This window comes from Lithobates pipiens, unplaced genomic scaffold (genome assembly GCF_037356315.1).
Source record: "Lithobates pipiens isolate NorthernLeopardFrog02 unplaced genomic scaffold, aLitPip1_a1.2 Scaffold_1, whole genome shotgun sequence".
NCBI lineage: Eukaryota > Metazoa > Chordata > Amphibia > Anura > Ranidae > Lithobates > Lithobates pipiens.
In genome coordinates, this window is record NW_027507685.1 from 22,377,923 (window position 1) to 22,396,629 (window position 18,707).

At 39.8% G+C, this 18,707-nt stretch overlaps 1 protein-coding gene across 1 annotated transcript in view; it reads left to right on the forward strand.

Moving 5' to 3' along the window:
- Window positions 1-18,707, forward strand: part of IL1RAPL2 (interleukin 1 receptor accessory protein like 2) — a 1,165,568-nt gene that overhangs the window by 579,499 nt on the left and 567,362 nt on the right. The window contains exons 4-5 of the mRNA XM_077484766.1: window positions 2,978-3,164; window positions 10,146-10,299. Of these exons, the coding sequence (XP_077340892.1) occupies window positions 2,978-3,164; window positions 10,146-10,299 (341 nt within the window). The remainder of the gene's footprint in view (window positions 1-2,977; window positions 3,165-10,145; window positions 10,300-18,707) is intronic.

Consider the following 18,707-nt stretch of genomic DNA (forward strand, 5'->3'; position numbering starts at 1 on the left):
TGTGATGGGTAGTTTAGTCAGGAATCCCCACAAGTTGGGGAGTTGGTTGTTGTGGAGTATTTTGGTAAGAGGTGCCAATTTCTTTTGTGTCGTCATGGTATATTGAGAAAGGTTGAGCTATATTGAGACCCCTGTGTATGGATCAGGCAAGGGCAAGTGTTGCCTTGTGAATTTCATCAGTTCATCCTTGACATGGAACTTTGTCAGGAAGATGCTGAGGTTTTGCCAATCTATATGCATGGTCCATTATAACTTCTCTGTCTGGCGTGCTTGGAAGCAGAGTGGCAATAAACTCCTGCCCATATTGTTGAAGAGCAGAAGGGAAAATAGATTCTGCCACCCGGTGCAATTTGACATTGTTCCTACGGGACCTGTCTTCGAGGTCCGCCATCTTGCTTTTCATAAGCTCTATTTAATCATCTTTTTCATTGTGCGCATACACTAATTCATTGTGGGCGGTTCAATGTGGTTAACCCACTCTCTCACTTCTGCAATGTCAGCCTTCCTGTGAGAGCCTCAGTCCATAAGGTTTCTATGTAGTGAGCCTCTCAGAAACTCTAGCATTTCTTTCATTGTCATGTCACTTATAGGTTGACTGGTAGTAGGGAAGTCATGCATTTTTTCAATAAATTCAGCGGTGCTGTTCTGTGATATGTCTCCCCCCCTCCTCTCTCACCTGCATAGGTATGTGCAGAGAATCTTTTCTGCAAATTTTTCTATGGGCTTTGGAGCGGGGTATTGCCCTGAGATGAGCGTCATCTGCTGCTTGGAAAGAGGGGGCCGGGACTGTGCTTGCCCTTCGTCTCGCGGTGAGAGGTGCCCGGGGAGTTGTGGTTGTGTGCAGAGGCTTCAGCACCATCTTGAGAGCATGGCGTGCTCGCTGACTGAAAGAATTCTGTCAGCTTGCGGGGGCCTTTGCCGGATTTTGTGGGGCACATGATGGTCCCTTCAGATAGCATAAGGTCTGGGGATTCAGAAGATGTCCACAATGCTGTCCCTCATCGTTACAGAGAGGCTGGTTAGGCTGGTGGTGACGGAGCTCCCCTAACAACTGGCCATCTCCTTTGGCAGTCGCCCCCCCCCCCCCCCCCCCCCTAAAATTAGCCTTTATAACCAATTTAAAACATATAATAACAAATACAGGGCTGCAATCATTTGAAGAAGAAGAATGTAAAGTATGGAGGAGGGATACTCTTGCTCTGTGCAGAATGTAACTTACTTACATTCTGACCTTATGATTGCACACCTCTGTCCCTGGAGTTAGACTTTAGAATGTGATATCCCTAACTTTAATTTGTTATGTGAATAGGTTTATTTTGTATATGCTCTTTATACAGTATATTTCCAGAACAGCTAAATGCAAGAAACATTTTATGACATCAGTGTTTTTTAACTGTCTAGGAGTTGAAAGGATAACTGTACTTTTAAAAAGATCAATTTACTTATCTTTAAGTAATTTATTTTAACTTTATTTTTTTACTTAATGATAATTTTTTCAGCAAAAGGTTCCATTTACAAACATACTGTACATATTGCATAGGTTTGACAATTTTATTTTATAGCATTAAAAGCATATTTAGAAGCCATCATTGCTTTTGACTGCATAATTTTGGTCATTAACTAGTATTTTATCTCTGCCGCTTCTTTTTCTTCTGTGAAAAAAAAATCCTCTCCTATGTCCTCAACTAAGTTTGAGGACCTAAGTGGCAATGTGCTGTTTTTTGGGGTTTTTTTTTGGTTTAGGAAATGTATTACCAAACGCTGACAATGGTGTGAGACTACAGCTAGCTTTGTTGGAGAGTAATAAAAGCCTGATGGGTTTTAACTGCCCATGACTTTATACAAAAAAAAAAATTGTCTAAGTACACTTTAAAGTCTTAACTTTCCCATATCCCTCCCATGTATCAGGTCACTCTTTTTATTACCCTGTAGTGGAAAAAAAATTGTTTCTTGCTATCAAAGTAACTTCTGTCTGAAAATGCCAGTGAACTGGTTATCATGCTTAACCCTTGACTTCTGTAATTTCTTAGACAGTAACCTTAATAAGAGAATTCAGCCATTAAATTTATAACTCCTTATCTCTATTTGTTTTGTGTCATTGATTTAAGTATTTAAAGCGGAGTTCCACTGCCTCGGACAATTTTTTTTTTGGGGGACAATAAAAATCAATTTAGGGTTTAAATTTGTTACTCACATGTTCCGTTTTTGGTACTTTGCCCATTGTTTTTTCTCAGTAAAAGACAGCTTTATAAAAAAGATATCAATCGTTTTCATCTTGGGCCCACAGGCATTCTCCTCCGGGATTCTGTGACGTCCATCTCCCATCATGCAACGGCCGTTGTAGTTCAGATCTCGTGCATGTGCAGTAAGGAAATAGGAGCACCACCAGCTGCTTCGGTTTTCTAAATCATGCGATAACTCGCGCCAGGCCGCCGCACAGACTCCTGGGAACAAACACAAAAGATCCCAGGAGACAGTGCGGAACTAGAGGAACTGGAGGAAGTGATGAAATAGCCGCACCAACCCCGTCCATACCCGCAATCCCCAGATCCAGGAAATAGAATAAATGTGAAGGTACAATGAAAAAAGAAAAAGTTCAGTTTTATAATTAGAACAGCGATAGAATCGTCAGGAGCTATTGTCTTTAAATCGAGTGGAGCTCCGCTTTAAGCCAGGACCAAAATGGCAGCCAGGAAATCAGGCAATCAATAATATTATAATATTACAGCCAACATATGTTTTTAAAACAAGTTTCTTAAAGATGTGTCACTAGTTTTTTTTTTTGCAAATCATTTTTTCTTAAATTGTGTCAGACTAGTAAATGGTATGTTTTTAAAAGTGTCTGATCCCTTTACTGAATGTGTGATTGATAACTGTTCAGAGTGTATTGAAATATATACTAAAATTACCAGTTTTAGTGGTAAAGCATGATGTTGGTGACAGCTGGTATTTCTACTATATTTTTATTTTTTTGCAGAAATTCCACATACTGCATGAAGGTGTCTATGTCCTTGACTGTGGCAGAACAAGAGGTGGGACTTTGTTACAACAGCAGAATACGGTATGTGGAGAAGGCAGAAGTCACAAAAACTAAAGTGATCTCATGCCCCGATATTGATGACTACAAAACACCAAATGCAAGCACAGATGTTGCATGGTATAAGGTGAGTACAGACATATCAATAATTTTCTGTAAAGGGCAACAATACCCATTAATGCTTAAATTGACCCTAATAAACATCCTTATTCTCCAAAAAATAATTCATACACATCTACTACTTATTGGACCTATAATCTGTTTTTCAGAAAATTGTTTTGTACTGTGTTTTTCTGCCTTCTTGTACCATCATCTGTGAACTCCCAAACCCATTTTCCCCTCAGTTCCTTTTGTTTGGAATGAACAGTGCACATGAGTTGCAGTGCATAGTTCCTATCTCAACTTGGGAGCAAGCAAAACACATTGACTAGGTTCCTACGTACAACGGGACAATAGAGAACAAACGTAACCACCCTCTAACAGGAATTTTGATAATATTTTAAGAATATAAAACTGTATTAAACCAGAGTTTAGTGTCACTTTAACCACTTGCTTACCGGGCACTTAAACTCCTCTCCTGCCTTGACCAATTTTCAGCTTTTAGAGCTGTCACTTTTTAATGACAATTGCACGGTCATACAACACTGTACCCAAATTAAATTTATATCATTATTTTTCCCACAAATAGAGATCCTTTTTGGCGGTATTTGATCAACTCTGGGTAAATACCATTTTATATTTTGTTGTTACATTTGGGGGAAGTTGGGGGAAGCTGAGAGCAATAGAAGGTTTTTTTTTTGTGAATATAAAACTGTATAAAACGTTTTTTTTATTTTACATCAGCATTTAGTGTCATTTCAACCACTTGCTTACTGGAAACTTAAACCCCCCCTCCTACCCAGACCAATTTTCAGCTTTTAGAGCTGTCACTCTTTTAACAACAATTGCGCGGTCTTACAACCCACAATTGTTATATTATATAAATAAATTATATTTATATAATTTTTTTCCCACAAATAGAGCTTTCTTTTGGTGGTATTTGATCAACTCTGGGTATCTTAAATGGGGTTTTATATTTTGTTACATTTTGCAAAAGTAATTTTTCTTGATGAGACTGCACCAATGGGCACCGATAGGCTGCATTGATGGGCACTGATAAGGAGGCACTGGTGGGCACCGATGGGCGGGACTGGTAGGCACTGATAGGTGGCACTGATGGGTGGCACTGAAGGGCATTGATAGGTGTCACTGAAGGGCACTAAAAGGTGGCACTGATGGGCACTGTCAGGTGGCAGTGAAGGACACTGATGGGTGGCAGTGGTGGGCACTGATGGGTGGCAGTGATGGGCACTGATCGGCACTAGTAGGTGGCACTGATAGGCAGCACTGCTAGGTGGCACTGATTGGCACCACTGGTGGGCATTGATAGGTGGCATTGATTGCTGGCACTGTTATGCACTAATGGGCGCTGACATGGCACTGTGAGCACTGGCAGGCAGCACTAGTGGGCACAGATGAGATGGCTGTGCATCTTCCTTTTCGGAACAGATGTCCCTTGCACAGAAGTCGATGATCGGCTTTTTAACTGATTACCGATCTTCTGTTTACATCACACGATCAACTGTCATTGGCTGACAGTTGATCACTTGGTAAGGGGCTGGGATCGGCCCTTTACTCTGATCACCTGAGTTTCATTGACTGGGGAGCGTGCAAAGGGGAGGACTTCTATTGATGGTCTCCCAGCAAAGTAGGTCCACGCTGTTGTCCTCATTCGGCTATAGCGTGGATCTGAAGGAGTTAAAGTGACTTGTGATTACTGCTGCCAAAACACCTAACAGTACACATTGACAGAGACTTGAAGCTGTGAAAACGCTGTGTAAAAATCAACTTTACCTGCAAAAGTCCGATGCCTGTGAAGCACAGACAAAATTACATTAATTCACCTTTCCCATTTGCCTGTAATTATTATTTTACTTCTATTGGCTGTGATGGCATCAGGGGGACAAATAGCAGTGAAAACCTAATAGGAGTTTTACTTCTTCACCACTCTCTCCAAAAAAGTTTTTGGTGGAATTCCTTTTTTCTCTGTTAGCAGGGGTGTTTTCCATTTTTGCCTGTACAAACCATTGAGTCAAGTACCGTGAACCCATTTTATGGTAGTCTTAAGCAGTTAACTAGCAGGGATACTTCCTATTAGAAGCTTTACATGTTGTAGCTGCAAACTTGGAAATAACAGGATTAAGCTGGTGGACAGACTCAATTATATATGCAGCCACAGCTGTTTTATTGATTGTCCACGTAAAGAACACAGCTGCAGAGAGAATTCAATGTCTCTGTTGGAATTATCAGAGACGTTCTTGCATTTAGCATTAAGCACCACCATAGACGCCAAGGCAACAAATGAGGAAATCTGGCAGCCCCGTACTGTAAGATGTCTCTCTAGTGAAAGCTTTTCTAAACAGGAGCTATCCAGGCACATTATGTGCCGTGTCCAGTGGATATAATTCCTGTCTTGTAATGGCATAGAATGTGTGATAACATTTATAAATGAGTGGCTGTGACACTAAGCTTCTGAACGATATTGTCATGTGTGTGACTCAGCCATGGAAGTGTAAGTAAAACAAAATTAGGAATCACCTGGGAGCTCCTTTTTCAGGTCCTGCAATTCATAGAACACACAATGGGTAATGAATGGTTCTTCAGTCCTTTCGTAAAGTGTGCATGAATCTGGCAGAGTGTCAGCTAGAGCATAATGCACCATCTTAGAATTGTAGGTCTCAATCCAATTATACCTCCTGCTACTCTTGCAACTTTTATTTATGCTGATGTAGAGTGCCCTCCACTTTCCTGGGATACTGAAACACTTTTTGAAGTTTTCTAGTGTCACTGTAGTGTAAAATATTATCTTTGCTTAGTACAATGTGCATAAAATAACAGTACATAAAATAACAAAGTTACATTAGACTTATCATTGCATACATTTACTAACAACAATAATGTAATGTTTTAACATAATTAGGAAAAAACAGGAACAGTCTGTTAATGTCTAATCATGTTTATTTAGTGCATATCTAATAGACTTGTGCACAACGGAAAATTTCATTTAGTTTCGGTTCGTTGTCATTCGTAAAATACATTTCATTCTGTTATATTTGTTATGTTACGTTAATAAGTTTTTGGATAATTCGTTATTATTCGTAGAGGGTCGAATTCATTTGTTAAAATTCGCTATTTATGTATGTATATACATTCATGATAATGATTCGTAGTTTGGAAAGTCGTTTGTTTATTGAATCTTTTAAACACACACAATGACAACGTCTCTTCTCCTTGGCTCAAATACAATACAACACCCTTCTCACTCAGTTCTCAGGAATGCACTTTGCCAGTAATCCATCCTCCGGCACAAAATTAATTAGCTGATTGGACTATAAGATTTACTTTGAGCTGACCTTTTGTTTCATTAGATCTTTAAAGAATTACCGAATCATGTCGAATTAATTCATTATATTTCTTTCGTATTCGTTGTAATTCGTTATTTATTTTTTTAGGACATTTGGATGCATCCGAATGTCCGAAAGATGCAAAATTCGGCCGAATTTCGATTTGTTACGAAACTAATTGCACAAGCCTAATATCTAAAGCCAGAACATTTTTCCCCATTTTTGATAAAGTAGGTTAATATTAAAGACCTGCTTTTAAAAACTGAGAACAGACAGACTCTTTATTACAGAGGAGATATGCATTGTCTTGTCTGCAATAAAATAAACCAACCTGCCTGCTTGCAGTCTAATTTGGAATGTACAATGCATGTGCATCTCAGTTTACATTCCACCACAGTGCCTGTGTGCCGTGAAGTCATCCCATGCCAGCCAAAAAAGCTGGGTAGAAAATGCCAGCTCCGGAGAGGGCCCTATAGTATATCAGAATTTAGCTCTACTTTTCAATCTGTGTCTCATTAGGTAGATTTTCCGTCACTTTGTGTCCTGTAGACCTGGGAGTGTGCAAGTAACATCCTCTTAGACAGTTGTCATGGAAACAAGGGTCCCCAGTAATAAGACCCCCCCCCCATTCCTTTTCTAGTGGCAACTCAATTTTTTGGTTTACCCCTACTCTTATTTTTGGTGACATTGGTGATCAACTGAATTAGAGAGGGTGAATCTTTCTAAGCCCTTGTAAACACCTTCGGAAATTCCGACGGAAAATGTCCGATCGGACCGTGTTGTCGGATAATCCGACCGTGTGTGGGCTCCATCTGACTTTTTCCGTCGGAATGTCTGACCAACAAAGTTTGAGAGCTGGACATAAAATTTTCCGACAACATCATCCAAAATCCGATCGTTTGTAGAAAATTCTGATCGGACAAAATGCCACGCATGCTCAAATCAAATTACAAGACCAAAGCTATTGGCTACTAGCGTGAACGTAGTGCTGTTGTAAGGAGCGAACGTCATCACGTTCTGAACGATCAGATTTTCTGACAACTGTGTCCGACCGTGTGTATGCAACACCAGTTTTGGACAAAATCCATCGGAAAAAATCAGACGGATTTTGTTGTCGGAATGTCCGACCATGTGTACAAGGGTTAATGGGAAACCAGACAGCAATAAAATCCACTCTCCACTCTCCACTACTCTATCTAAACCTAAAGAAAAAAAATTTTGTTTATATTTTAGGTTAATTGTTTAGCTTGCGAAGGGTAAGGAAAGCCATAGCTTTTGTAAACCATATGAAATGATTCTGTTATATATGTTCAGGCTCTGGAAATATAAATTTTGCATAAAGAGAACTTTTCATAATAAACTGGTTGCTGGAGATGAAAGGTAGGCACAGTCGTGTATTACATGTATGGTTACCCAATTGCAGAAATAAAAGCTACCGTATATATTTTCCAAGCTTTTGTACTTACATTGGAAAATAGTTCTCTCCGGAACCTTACTTAAACCCGTTACATATTTAAACTGTTCAATTATGTTGCTTATTTTCCCTTTCTTCCTCCAGGCTGTACATAGCAAAAGAGTGTCCCATTGTGGGGTACATTTTATATGAAGTCAGCTATATTTTTCTAATATAAAACTCTGTTAAAAAGGAGAACTTGCAGCAAAGAACTCTCCACAGTGTGACATACAATAGCATGACTGATGTGAGTTAGATGACATGACTCTGCTTAGCCGCTGTGTTCTTTCCCAATTCGGTATCTTATCATGGACTCTTACTTATGTGAAATAGCTGAAATGTTTGCCTCAGTGGCCTTCTTTAATCTCATCTTTTATGTTATGCTGCCTCTCACTGTCAGGACCTGTGTCTGTTTTATTGTGCAGATTGAACTACCCACAGCAGAACTTCATAGACATTAGTGGTTTGCTTTGTTGGGATTAAGCATTTTAGTCTTTTTTTTTTATGGTAAGTATGGTTTTCAAAATTGAAAACAATATTCTACCTGACTAAGGAGAAGCAGTGCACATTGCCCTCTTTTATATATTCTTCTTAGAATTCTTCTTTCAATCCAACTGGCTGCCTATACACACGGTATTTTTTTCTGTTGTCTAAGTTGCGTGTATCTTACCCAGTTTTAAAGTTTACCAGTCCTTAGACATGTTTTCTTCGTCCCTTTATTTTCACCTCCTGAGTTTGCCAGTAATGCACACTACCTACCCTAGGGTGACGATGCTAAACACATATAATACCCTATGGACTATAGAATGCTGCCAATCCATTTTTCTTCATAGCATAGTGAGGAGGGGTTCTGTAGTCTATAGAGAATTTGGAACCGTGCTAACTGATATGAGTGCTGCACAGTCAGAGAGCACAGAAAGTTATCAGCTCACAAGACTCCTGGCAGGATCAACAAGCTTTATTTTCTTAGCCCTTGTACACACGGTCGGAGATTCCGACAACCAAATCCGTCGGATTTTGTCCGACGGATTTTGTCCGAAACTATTGTATACACACGGTCGGACGAAGTTGTCGGAAAATCCGATCGTTCAGAACGTGATGACGTTATTTCGTTACGACGGGACTATGTTCTGGCTAGTAGCCAATAGCTTTGGTGTAGGAATTTGATCTGAGCATGCGTGGCACTTTGTCCGATCAGAATTCTCTACACATGATCGGAGTATGTCCGATCGGAGCATTTTGTCGGAAAATATTTCCGGCAAGTTGGAAAATTTGGTCCGATGGATATTCCGACGGAAACAGTCCGATGCAGACCACACACAGTCGGAATATCCGACAAAACGCTCCGATCGGACACATTCCGTCGGAATCTCCGACTGTGTGTACAAGGGCTTAGACGTATTCAACAAATATGACAGCATGCTTTTAATGGTACATTTAGCAGACCAAAAGGGAACAAATATTAGAAGGTCATTGCCAGGGTTTACATATGCTTTCACCAAATTGTGTCCCCTTTGTAGTTCCTGCCAGCACTGTACATTTATATCAGTATTCAGATAATGAATTCTCCTGAAATTGCATATTTAAGTTCGAGCAGCACTGAATTATGAAATAAAAAAATCTAATAATAATCTCCAGCTGCTGTTCTCTAAAAGTTGTTTTCCTTGAGCTGAACACCCTCTGCTCCGTGTATGACGTAAGGCTTGCCTCAGCAAAGTGCAGCTTTAGGTCTAAACGCATTAGCGCAGTAGGGGCACACTCTTCTAATGTACACAACCATGGTGTGAACACATAAGACACTTTTAGAATCTTCTAGAATTTGCAAAGATTTCCTTACTGAGAAAATAATTCAAGTGATTCAGCTCCTGACTCGCCACTGCAGTAAGCACTATCATTATTGCTAGTAATTTACTTCTTATAAACTTTAGTTAGTATTTTTCTGGATTTATTTTTTGCTCTTATCTTCCTTTCTGAAAAGACAATTCACTGTGACATTTAAAAGCCCTTTTCAAAACCGTTTTCCCATATAATTAAACATACCGCATTGTTTTGTTTTAAGACTTTCACTTGTCTATCATTATAAAATAATTCTAAAATAACAAAAGATATGTATGTCTCATTGTTTTCTGGACTCACTGGTTTGTGATGCTAAGAGGCTGCTAATGCATTTAACTGCACTGAATCTTCTCTCTTCATTGTGCTTTATTTGCAGGAATGTAAGCCAAAGAAATGGAGAAGCTTGATTATACAGAAAGGAAACAGCCTTCTTATACAAGATGTTCAAAAAGACGATATGGGGAATTATACTTGTGAAGTTAAGTTTGAAGGCAAGCCAATCAGACGAACTGTTCAATTAAAGGTAACAGGTAAGAGTTGGAACAAGCATAATCTGTAATATATACCAGTGAAGAGACATATATATATATATATATATATATATATATATATATATATATGTAAATACTCCTATTTTGACACATTTAGGGGCTTATTAATAAAGTCTGTGAAGCAATGAGGATGTAACCCATAGCAGCCATTAAGATTTTGACGGTATTGTAGTCATATTAGTTAAAAGTCAACTCTGGTTGCCATTCATTTGATATGCTGCACTTTGCCTTTCTAATTTGGTTTTTAAATAGGCCTGCTATTGTGCATTTTACAAAGGAAGCTAACATATGATTTCAGCAAGCAAATCCGAGTAATACAATTTACAATTTTGCATGAAAACAATATTTGGTGAAACTTTCAAATGTCAGATTTCAAATGCTTGCTCTTTCATATTTTTATGATTGTCCTTGATATACAGATCTGTAGATTTTCCCTCTAATGGCCAATTGTATGTCTGACTGATTCCTTGCTGAAAAGTCCTTTTTTTAAAAAAAATAACAATGCAACTTGTAGCCTTTTTCCAGGTATCACATATATTTGTTTTTGCAAATTCGTTATCTAGAAATAAAGTATCCAACAAACCATATCCCAAAAGGGACAAACAGTAAAATAACATACGTTTCATCAGAGATATCAAATATGAAAAAGACTGTTCCCTGAAACATGCTGTAAGCGAGTAGTGCAAGTCGTCAAGGCTGGTGAGCACCAGTGCAGTACACAAAGTGCTTTTAACAGGAGGAGATGGGTAGCAGCAAAAGAGAGAAAGGGGGAGGGTAGGAAGGTGGACGGGAAAGCTGGGGGAGGTGGATGGGAAAGCTGGGGGAGGTGGATGGGAAGGCTGGGGGAGGTTGATGGGAAAGCTGGGGGAGAGTGATGGGAAACCTGGGGGGGGGGGGGAGCAAAACAGCATAATGCTGGTATTAGATGGGTGTAAAAAAGGTTAGTGAAAAAAAAAAAAAAGATCATTCTCCAGAACCAGTCTCAAAAAAGCCTTGCCCTTGTTGGAATAAACAAACATATTCCATGTCTCTTTTGCTCTTGTTTATTCTGGGCAGCAAGCATCGGGTCTCCCAGTGTGTTTCTTTCTTCTACCTTGTTGAGCCACAACAAGATAGAAGGGGAATGTGGGTCTTTCCATCTCAGTGAAATACAGAATTTGGTGGCATTAAGCAGATGGCATAGGACCAATTTCTTGTATGTCTTAACAGGAATATCAGATAGGTGTAGCAGAAAAAAAGACAAGATCACCTGGAACTGGATAGTCAGTGAACTATTGTGTGAGTCTGTTCACCTCTTTCCAAGAAAAGGCCAAGTTTCGTACAGGACCAAAAGATATAATGAAATATTCCCCGCTCCCCCGGGCATCTCCTGCAATGATCTGAGGCCTAAGAGTAGGTTTGCAAAACAGACGGTGTGCAGTACCAACCGGTTAATATCTTAAAGTTACTCTCTTGAATTTGTGTACATATAGATGATTTTAGGGCAAATTCAATAGTGTTTCGATTTTGTTTAGCTGTGAAAGATCTTCCGAGGTCAGCCTCAGCACCTTGAAGTTTTCTGGTGGGGGGATAAAAAGAGTACATTTTGGAGAGCATACAAGGCTGTCTGTACAATATGACTCAAATGTTAGTAGCAGGTATCTGAACTGTTCAGGTGGTTGTAAGGAGCAAAATAATTGATCTAATTGTAAGGCCTTCCATATGTCCATGCCATAGCATCCCCCTGGTGACATCAAACTTGGCATCTCAGGTCAAGTAGCGGTAAGAAAATGAGAAGGTTGAAAGCACTGGGATTCAAGGAATGTATGGAATGGTCCATCTTGTAATCCCAGGGGGAAACATAGGTTGCCCAGAATAATAATAATAATGGAGAGGTACTGGAGGACAGGGCAGGATTATGACATTTGAGGGAACAAACTCAGTGTAGGACCTATAGTTGAATATGTCTTAATCAGGTAAGTTTGTGCAGCACCAGGGGGCTCTATGAAGTGGAAAATTGCAATACTGTTGCTCATTGTGCGGCCAGAGCTTAAGAGCCACATGACTGCACCAAGCAATCAACCTCCCTAAATGGGCAACCTGGTAATATTTCTGGACATCTGGGGCTGCAATGTCACCATGATGTTTATATAAGATCAGGAACCGTAGGTGGATTTTAGGCTTTTTATTGGCCCAGATGAACCTCGTAAACTGAGCATGGATTTGTTTAAAACAGGAGGGAGAAATATGAATGGGCAGGGCCTGAAAATGGTATATAAACTTGGGCAGTATACTAATATTGATAATGTTACAATGCCCAAACCACAAATTTAGGCTTTGATGCCACTTTTGGAGTAGACCACAGACGTGGCTAAGCAAAGACAAAAAATTCAATGTGAATTTTAAACAGGACCAGGGAGATGTACGTGCCCAGATATTTCGGAGAGGTGGAATTTCACTTGAATTTGAAGGAAAGGCTCAAATGGTGTATATGGGAGGGAGGCAAGGCTAGGCTACACCCATGGTTTTGGATTTGACTAAATACATTTTCAAATTTCACTAAGACATCATATTGTTTTGAATTCACGCAGATTTGGCAGAAATAGTGGGGTTGATTAAGGAGAAGAGCATATCCTCTGTATAAGCGGACACCTTGTATTGAGTATCACCCACCTGTAAGCCCATGATGTCGAAGTTCAAGATGACTCTACTAAAGAACGATTCTAGCGTGAGGGCAAATCGTATCGGCGAGAGGGGACACCCTTGCCGAGTGCCGTTGGTTATGGAGAAGGATTCAAGACGTACACCATTAGCTTTAACCAAAGCCTTCAGAGTGGAATATACGTTTGAAATACACTGAAGCAACCAATGCCCATATGCTACAAAAAAGCAAATAGGTCTAAAACAACGAATCGATTAATCGACAACTAATTGATTATGAAATTAATCGATTACTATTTTCATAATCGATTAGTGGCCAGTAACAAAATGGGGTTAAAGTTAATGAGTCTGGTGATATTTACCAGATTGACCCTTTAATAGTATATCTCTCCTCTAATAGTATATGCAGTATATCTCCTCTAATAGCATATACAGTATATCTCCTCTAATAGCATATACAGTATATATCCCCTCTAAAATATATAGAGAATATCTCTTCTGTCTGTTATTCTCAGAGGGGATTAGATATTTTGCTCCCTATCGATATAGTTGGTTATTTATATTTACCACTGCATATAGAGATATTTAAGAATAAATTGCCTTTTTTTTAAACTTTACATATTAACTAAATTATACACCATACTTTTTTTAAGGTTATTAACCGATTAATCTAAACAATAATCGGTCAACTAATCGATTATGAAAATAATCGTTAGTTGCAGCCCTAAAAGCAAACCTTAAGCTCCAATTTACCCGGTAAAATGCCTTCTGCGCGTCAGTGTCTAGTATATTGTGGCTTACCAATCCTTAAATGTGGTGGGTGCATATATTTTAATTGTATAAGCTTTTTTTCTTTACTTTCACCTGGTGATATGGTCAATAAGGCTGATATTTTTGAATTTCCTTAAACAGGCCAAGCTGACCAGACAAAGTGGAAATTTAGAGGGTTGAAACAAACCATTTACCACTAACAGGGGTGCTTATAATGGCCATTTTTTTGATTTATGTAAATCCTTTATCACAAAAGGATAAAAGTTACTGCCTGAAATGTGTTAGTTGGGGTTTTGCTTTCATTTGTTAGTCGAGTCCAGGGGTCTCCAAACTACAGCCTGTGTGCCAAATCTGGCCCTCTTTAAGATTCTATGCAGCCCTCAGAATTAAGCAGGGACTCCAATAGAGACACTGATATAAAAGGGACTCTGATGGGGACCCTGATGTAAGAGGGAACTCTAATGGGGAACCGGATGTAATGGGGGACTCTAATGGGGACTCCAAAGTAAGTAAGGGGAAACATAGGTCTAATGAGGGCTTTAATGGGGGCTCAAGTTTATTTGGGCTTTCTTTGCATTGTTTTACTAAAGTTGTTTTCTCTGTTATATACTGTATCATATCTTTCTGATTACAAAACAAACTTCAAATATACGGTATTCATTTGTGTCATTTTTATTCATTTATAAAACTGTTTTATTTTGGGCTTGTGAATATTTTCAAAATACCATAAATAAAAATATAAAAAAACTGTGCTTGGGTTAGATGATTGTAGCTGCTAGCACCAGTTCAGATACTTAAACTCAAAAAAACATGTAAAGGAAAAAAGTGCAGTGTCAGTGCATTTTTGTTTTTTAGCACTGATCACTGTATTTGTATCACTGGTCCCCAAAAAGTGTCACTCGGTGTCAGATTTGTGCGCCGTAATTTTGCAGTTCCACTAAAAATCACTGATCGCCTTTACTAGTAAGAACAATAAAAAAAGTCCCTAAATATATTCCATAGTCTGTAGGCGCTATAACTTTTGCGCAAACCAATCAATATATGCTTTTTGGGATTTTTTTTACCAACAATATGTAGCAGAATACAAATTGGCCTTTTTATTGAGAATGTTTTATAGGAGAAAGTAAAATATATTGTTTTTTGGTGATCAAATACCACCAAAAGAAAGCTCCATTTGTGGGGAAAAAAAGGACATCAATTTTATTTAGGTACAGTGTCGCACAACTGCGCAATTGTCAGTTAAATCAATGCAGTGCGGTATATCACAAAAAATGGCCTGGTTAGGAAGGGGCTAAAACCTTCCAGAGCTGAACCACTTCAGCCCGGACCATTTTGCTGGCCAAAGACCAGACCACTTTTTGCGATTCGGCACTGCGTCGCTTTAACTGACAATTGCGTGGTCATGCGACGTGACTCCCAAACAAAATTGACGTCCTTTGTTTCCCACAAATAGAGCTTTCTTTTGGTGGTATTTGATCACCCCTGCGGTTTTTATTTTTTGCGCTATAAACAAAAATAGAGCGACAATTTTGAAAAATATTTTTTTTTACTTTTTGTTATAATAAATATCCCCCAAAAATATATAAAAAAAAACATTTTTGTCCCTCAGTTTAGGCCGATACGTATTCTTCTACATATTTTTGGTAAAAAAAACGCAATAAGTGATTATTGATCGGTTTGCGCAAAAGTTATAGCGTTTACAAAATAGGGAATAGTTTTATGGCATTTTTATTAATAATTTTTTTTACTAGTAATGCCGGCGATCAGTGATTTTTATTGTGACTGCGACATTATGGCGGACACATCGGACATTTCTGACACATTTTTGGGACCATTGTCATTTATACAGCAATCACTGCTATACAAATGCAGGGATTCCTGTGGAAATGGCACTGGTAGTGAAGGGGTTAACCAGTGGGTGGCAGTGTAGAGGTTAAGTGTTCCTAGGGGCGTGTTACTGTACCAAGTGTGGGAGGCTGGGCTTTCATTTAGTGAACACTGATCTCTGCTCCAATCACATGGAGCAGAGATCAGCGTCACTTGTTGCTAGGTAGAACGGGGAGATGCTGTATCTATCCTTTCAGCCGCTCCGTGAGACGATTGCGGGTATGCCCGCGGCGCTCGAGTCCGCGGGACCCGCGACCGGACTCACGGGGGTCCCGACCAGGCAGGGCAGCATTAAAGATTGGATGTACCTGTACGCCAGTATGCCTGCCCGTGCCATTCTGCCGATGTACATCGGCGTGTGCTGGTTGGGAACTGGTTAATTAACTACACATATTTAATTTGTTGTAATTGACTAGAGTTTTGCTGTAAAGAAATCATGTGGTTTTTTTTCCCCATTGTTCTGTTTTCACTGTACAGATTCTTAGTGTTTACATTTTTCTTCAGAATTTCTGACAGTTTTCTACTGCAGGAGTTGTAAATACCCCACACACATATGTTGGTGTGTTAAGAGCATTTTCTAAAGACAATATCTGTATGTTGGGTAATTTTCTTAAAAAAAAAAAAAAAAGATTGCAGGCACCCTGTGTGCCTTTTCAGCAGGCAGTAACTCCAGTATCCAACCCTTCCAGATGTGATGGATTATTGGGCTCCTACTGCATGCTGTGGTTCCACCCACTGGTTGCTAAATCCCTACAGGACACAGTTTTGATGTATTGCCCAGTGGGTATAACCACAGCATTAATCAGGCCTTTAATACAATCTGTTAGAGAGCAAAGATCAGAGTCACTAACTGATGGAAATTTACCTAGTTACATAGTAGGTGAGGTTGAAAAAAGACACAAGTCCATCAAGTCCAACCTATGTGTTCACATACTTATATGTCAGTATTACATTGTATGTCCCTGAATATTGTGGTCAGGTGCTTATCTAATAGTTTTTTTAAACTATTGATGCTCCCCGCTGAGACCACCGCCTGTGGAAGGGAATTCCACATCTTTACCGCTCTTAGGACCCTTTAAAACTTGGCTACTTTGCAGGCGCTACAGCGCTAAAAATAGCACCTGCAAAGCGCCCTGAAACAGCAGCTGCTGTGTCTCCAGTGTGAAAGCCTGAGGGCTTTCATACTGGAGCGGTGCGCTTGCAGGGCGGTCAAAAAAGTCCTGCAAGCCGCATCTTTGGAGTGCTGTAGGAGCAGTGTATTTACCGCTCCTAAAGCGCCCCTTCCCATAGAAAATAATGGGGCAGTGCTGCAAACCCGCCTGCAAAGCTCCTCTGCAGCGACGCTTTGCGAGTGATTTTAACCCTTTTTTGACCGCTAATGGGGGGTTAAAACTGCCCCGCTAGTGGCCGAATAGCGCCGCTAGAATGATGGTAAAGCTTTGCTAAATATAGTGCCACTGTACCGCCAGCGCCCGCAATGCCCCAGTGTGAAAGTAGCCTAACAGTAAAAAACCCTCTACATAATCTAAGGTTAAACCTCTTTTCTTCTTATTTTAATGAGTGGCCACACGTCTTGTTAAACTCCCTTCTGCGATAAAGTTTTATCCTTATTGTGGGATCACCAGTACAGTATTTATAAATTGAAATCATATCCCCTCTCAAGCACCTCTTCTCCAAAGAGAATAAGTTCAGTGCTCGCAACCTTTCCTCATAACTAATATCCTCCAGCCCCTTTATTAGCTTAATTGCCCTTCTTTGTACTCGCTCCATTTCCAGTAAATCCTTCCTGAAGACTGGTGCCCAGAACTGGACAGCATACTCCAGGTGCGGCCGGACCAGAGTCTTGTAGAGTGGGACAATTGTTTTATCTCTGGAGTTGATCCCCTTTTTAATGCATGCCAATATTCTGTTTGCTTTGTTAGCAGCACCTTGGCATTGCATGCCATTGCTGAGCCTATCATCTACTAGGACACCCAGGTCCTTTCCCATCCTAGATTCCCCCAGTTCTCCCCCCAATGTCTAGATTGCCTTCATATTTTTGCCACCCAAATGCATTATTTTACATTTTTCTACATTAAACCTCATTTGCCATGTAGTTGTCCACCCAATTCATTTGTTCAGATCTTTTTGTAAGGCTTCCACATCCTGCGGAGAAGTTATTGCCCTGCTTAGCTTAGTATCATCCGAAAATACAGAGATTGAATGATTTACCTCATTTTCCAGATCGTTTATGAACAAAATAAATAGAATTGGTCACAGCACAGAACCCTGGGGGACTCCACTAGCCACTTCTGACCATTCCAAGTACTCCCCATTTATCACCACCCTCTAAACTCAGCCTTGTAGCCAGTTTTCAGTCCATGTACTCACCCTGTGGTCCATGCCAATGGACCTAATTTTGTACAGTAAACGTTTATAGGGAACTGTGTCAAATGCTTTAGGAAGATACAGATACACCATGTCTATGGGCCTTTCTGTATCTAGATGGCAACTCACCTCCTCATAGAAGGTTAATAGATTGGTTTGGCAAGAACGATTCTTCATGAATCCATTCTGATTACTGCTAATGCCGTGATGATGCCGTTCTCATTACTAAATGATTACGTTACAAAAATTTTGTATATAGTCCCGTATCATCTCCTCTAAGAACTTGCATACTATTAATGTTAGGCTAACTGGTCTGTAGTTCTCAGGGATGTATTTTGGGCCCTTTTTAAATATTGGTGCTACATTGGTTTTTCTCCAATCACCTGGTACCATTCCAGTCAGTAGACTGTCAGTAAAAATTAGGAACATTGGTCTGGCAATTACTTGACTGCGTTCCCTAAGTACCCTCGGATGCAAGCCATCTGGTCCCGGTGATTTATTAATGTTAAGTTTCCCAAGTCTAATTTTAATTCTGTCCTATGTTAACCATGGAGGTGCTTCCTGTGATGTGTCATAAGGATAAACACTGTGCTGTTTTTGTTACTGAAGCCCCCCGATTCCCTCGTGAAGACTAAGGAGAAGAATAAATTAAATACCTTCACCATCTCCCCATCCTTTGTAACCAGATGTCCTGCCTCGTTCTTTATGGAGCCAATATGGTC